Genomic DNA, 4,069 nt, shown 5'->3' with positions numbered 1-4,069 from the left:
GGGGATTAGAAGAGAGATTAGCAGTGGGACAATGCATAATTTCTCACTGAGGGGGGTGTGAGGGGCGGGGGAGGCAAACGAGATCACATATAAGATATAGCCACGCAGATTAGCGAAGCTGGGGGATTAGAAGATAGATTAGCAGCGGGACTATGCATAATTTCTCACTGAGGGGGGTGTAGGGGGCGGGGGAGGCATATTTTAGAGTGTAGATTCACTCATTTTGCTTCGTATGTAGTCACTTGTTGAAATCTCTAGAAAAACAAATATTTTAAAACGGAAGGAGATAGATAGATATTTCGTGAATTATCTGGGAAGACAAATATTTTGCTGCATCTGGGAAGACATCGACGGTGTCGATACGAGGAATTCGTGATCTGGGGGGTACATCCAGCCTTCCAATTCGTGATCGGATGGCTGCGCTAGGTCGTGCGTAATTCACGACGAAAGCCACAACCGGCCTGGTTGGCGAACACGTAGACATAAAAATCATGGGTGGCAAATCATAGATGGCGACGGTCGTGTATGACTCTGGGATTCTTGGGTGACTTGTGTGACTGGACGAACCCCAGGGCGTTGCCTGGCATGAGCATCACCTCCATCTCTCTGTGTGTGCACCTGCAACTACACACTACAGAGCCATTACCATTTCCATTCCATCACAAATTGCCTTCTCGCAGGCAGTCGTCACAAGGCCGACCGGCGTACGGATCGATCGCCCGAGGAGACAGGCAGCCATGGCGTGCGTGACAGTTCCGGCGGCCACGGCGGAGATGGACCGCGCCTTCTCTCATCTCCTGCCGCTGCCGGGCTTCCGCTTCCACCCCACCGACCAGGAGCTCGTCAATTGGTTCCTCAAGCGCAAGCTCCTCGGCCTCCCCATCGACTTCGACTTCATCCCGGAGGTGGACGTCTACAAGTTCGAGCCGGACCAACTACCAGGTACCAACGTACAACTCTATTCTCTCCGGCGGTCACCTGTTTCGATAAGTCAACTAGTATATGTCAACTAACTTATGCTTCGTGTCCTTTCAACTGCATACACGCACAGACAAATCATTTTCACCGAGCACGGGCGACCCAGGGGCTAAAGTTGAGTGGTACTTTTTTGCGCCGAGGGCCCGAAAGTACCCAACCGGCCTTCGCATGGCGCGGGCGACAGAAAAAGGGTTCTGGAAGTCAACAGGGAAGGACCGTCCAGTCATCCACAACGGCATCGTAGTCGGCATGAAGAAGACGCTTGTCTTTCATATTGGCAAAGCACCTAGGGGCACACGGACCAACTGGGTCATGCACGAGTACCGCCTCCATCCCGATCACCGTATCCATGTATCTTTCTTTCTTACTCTCTTGTCTTAGTAAAATTGTTATTGAGCTCCACAACTCACCTACACCTTAACGGTTGATCTGATCTGGTCAGGACACCTATGTGCTGTGTCGGATCTTCAACAAGAACACCATGACCCAATCACCAGACCTGCTCGGTGGCGTCGACATGGATGAGGAAGGGATCCAGCCTATGTCAGTTGGACCTCATGCGAACAAGGATGAGATGCAGACCATGTCAGGCAGCGTCGACTCCGACAAGGAAGGGGTCCATCCCTTGTCTATCGGCCCTCAGGCGAACAAGGATGAGGTACAAACCATGTCAGGTGGTGACGATCTGGATGAGGAAGGGATGCATTTGGTGGCCAACAACGCTGACATGGACAACGAAGGGTTCCAGCCCATGTCCGGTGGTGCCAGTGCCAGCAAGGAAGAGATCCACCCCGTGTTCCGCAACGCCAACACGGACAAGGAAGGGATCAATCCCGTGTCAGGTAACATCGTTAGTGACATGGATGGGATCTATCCCATGTCAGGCGGCATCGTCGCCGACATGGCAGGGGTACATCCCGTGTTCGGCGGCGCTATCACACACAACGAAGAGATCGATCCGATGTCAGGAGGCATTTACACAGATGTGGATTTTTCTTGGATGCAGTTAGTGCCTGACGACATTTGCTACCCGAACATCGAACTAGATACGGATGACTCCTGTACGCAGCTCATCAACGACTACTCGTGGTAACCATCGCTAACAGAAAAGAACATTAGAGAACTAAAAAAAAAATAGATGCCGGATCCATTTTGACTCTTTGTATATGATTCCATGAAGCGTTGTACCGTGGATAGGTTGGATGGTGGTCCTTTAGTCATGTGTAATTGTATTTGTTTTTATTTTCTTAAAGGGGGTTTCAACAGTGTGTCAAACTCGAATGTAAGTTTTTTTGGTGGGAATGCTATGTTTTTTTAGTCATATGCCTTTGGTCCTCGTGGAATAAAATTTAAAAACAAACTTTGCCAACTTTGTGCGTGTACTGAAAATTTACATAGTTTGTTCAGTAATAAGATGGTTTGTTCATCCGCTGAAACATATCGTAGCCTGTGGTGGAATTCTAGGTGCAATGAATCCGTGTGCATACTGCATACGAGAGCCGCGCGATGCTCCATTCACTCGTGCGTGGAATGAAATGAAAGGGATGATGTTGTTGTGCTCGACAGGATGGGCTACGCGTTTGATCCGCGACTACCGAAAATGATCCCCGAAAACCAGGCGCATAAGACGCCATCATCCTTTCCTTTCCTTTCCTATAAAAAGAGTAGAAGAGCAACGGTGGTCTAGAGCAGAACCCATTAATTCCTCATCATGAAATAAAGAAGCAAGCCAGTGAGAGATCCAGAAATCCGTCCATCCCGTTTTTGAGCTAATCCCTCGATCGGCCGGTGGTACAAGCAGGATCGATGCTGTGTGGGTGGGCGGCCGCTAGCTGCAGTTGGCGAAGCACGATGAGACAAGATTCACGTCTCCGGACGCCGGTGTACGTACCTGATCCTGGTGAGCTGCCCTTACGACGACTACTCCGGCGGCAGGTGGCCGTGGTCCCGGTGATGACCTCGTCCGATGGAGAAGAGCTTGGTCAAGTCTTGGCGCCGTCGAGGAGGATCTCATCGTGCAAGAACGCCAGGCCACAGGTCATGGAGGGATCGCCTTCCACGCAGCAGCCCACCATGTGCCACTTCTTCACGCCTGGACGCCGGACAGCTTGCTCCCCCTCACCTCCTCTGCCCCGTCCATGACGATGCTCCTCACCACCTCCACCACCTCTCTCTCGGTCTCTCCCCACTACGATTTTCTTCTTCTTTGGAAGCCAATTCAAGGGAGGCGATGCCGATGCCGATGAGTTCGGGAGGTAGAAGATTCTCCTCTAACCGACTAAAGAAAGGAGGCAGCTGGTACATGTGTATGCTAAACAATACGTACAAGATAACATACTTTGTCATGGAAGTCAAACTCATTAATTTGATTGAAGCTTGGTTGGGTTAAATATTTCTAGTTGCCTGCCACATGCAAGTGTCTGTAAGGTTGGCTTCTGTATTCACAAAAAACTAATAACAAAAAAGAAGCCCATTTGAAAATACATATTTGTCTTTTTTGTAAGCCACGTGTGAAAGTAAAATGAAATAAAATTTTGCAGATACATAATATAAATGTGTGTGTGTGTGTGTGTGTGTCTTGACAAAAATATCAGTTTTCTTCACGTTGTAGAAAAGAGTTTTTTGAAAACAGGCACCAAGGTGCCCGTGCACCATTGCTAATTTTCGCATATATAGCTACTATTGAGGCTAGTAATACAGTATAAAACCATTTGTAGGTTGTACGTACAACCATTTAATCTAGTAATACATTGAGCTCTTTCGGATTATATTATATGTACTTAACTTTAAGCTAATGGGTCGTCGTACATTATTGGCATTTTTCTCCAAGACATTGGATTTTATATTCAGCTTTTCTTCCTTGTACCATCTTAATAACTTTTTTGCTCCCATAAATGGAGTCACAGTATAAGGAATATATCTAAATTCAGAAAATACAAAGTTTGAAGATTTAATCAATAGACGGAAAAGTAGTATTATATGTTTTCTATACAAAATGTTGCAACAATTGTCCATATGCAGAAAACTAAGAGATTATGCTGGTTCATATCGGCGGCGGGCGGGCACCGGAGTGGGCGCACGTGAAGTTGGG

The 4,069-nt window shown here is 47.9% G+C and overlaps 1 protein-coding gene across 1 annotated transcript; it reads left to right on the top strand.

The window, feature by feature from the left end:
* The first annotated feature begins 586 nt into the window (after positions 1-586).
* Positions 587-3,230, top strand: LOC119342755 (NAC domain containing protein 50-like). The gene is made up of 4 exons (XM_037614148.1): positions 587-942; positions 1,052-1,329; positions 1,421-1,484; positions 1,653-3,230. The coding sequence occupies exons 1-4, from the start codon at positions 738-740 to the stop codon at positions 2,069-2,071; spliced, it is 966 nt and encodes a 321-aa protein (XP_037470045.1). The 5' UTR covers positions 587-737; the 3' UTR covers positions 2,072-3,230.
* The last annotated feature ends 839 nt before the right edge of the window (positions 3,231-4,069 follow it).

Source organism: Triticum dicoccoides, unplaced genomic scaffold (assembly GCF_002162155.2).
Source record: "Triticum dicoccoides isolate Atlit2015 ecotype Zavitan unplaced genomic scaffold, WEW_v2.0 scaffold103946, whole genome shotgun sequence".
Classification (NCBI taxonomy): domain Eukaryota; kingdom Viridiplantae; phylum Streptophyta; class Magnoliopsida; order Poales; family Poaceae; genus Triticum; species Triticum dicoccoides.
This window is presented reverse-complemented; position numbering and strand designations above follow the sequence as displayed.

Coding starts and splice junctions, on each gene's coding strand:
- LOC119342755 (XM_037614148.1), top strand. CDS start 738: ATGGCGTGCGTGACAGTTCCGGCGGCCACGGCGGAGATGGACCGCGCC. Junction 943..1,051: donor CGAGCCGGACCAACTACCAG/GTACCAACGTAC, acceptor ATACACGCACAG/ACAAATCATTTTCACCGAGC. Junction 1,330..1,420: donor ATCCCGATCACCGTATCCAT/GTATCTTTCTTT, acceptor TGATCTGGTCAG/GACACCTATGTGCTGTGTCG.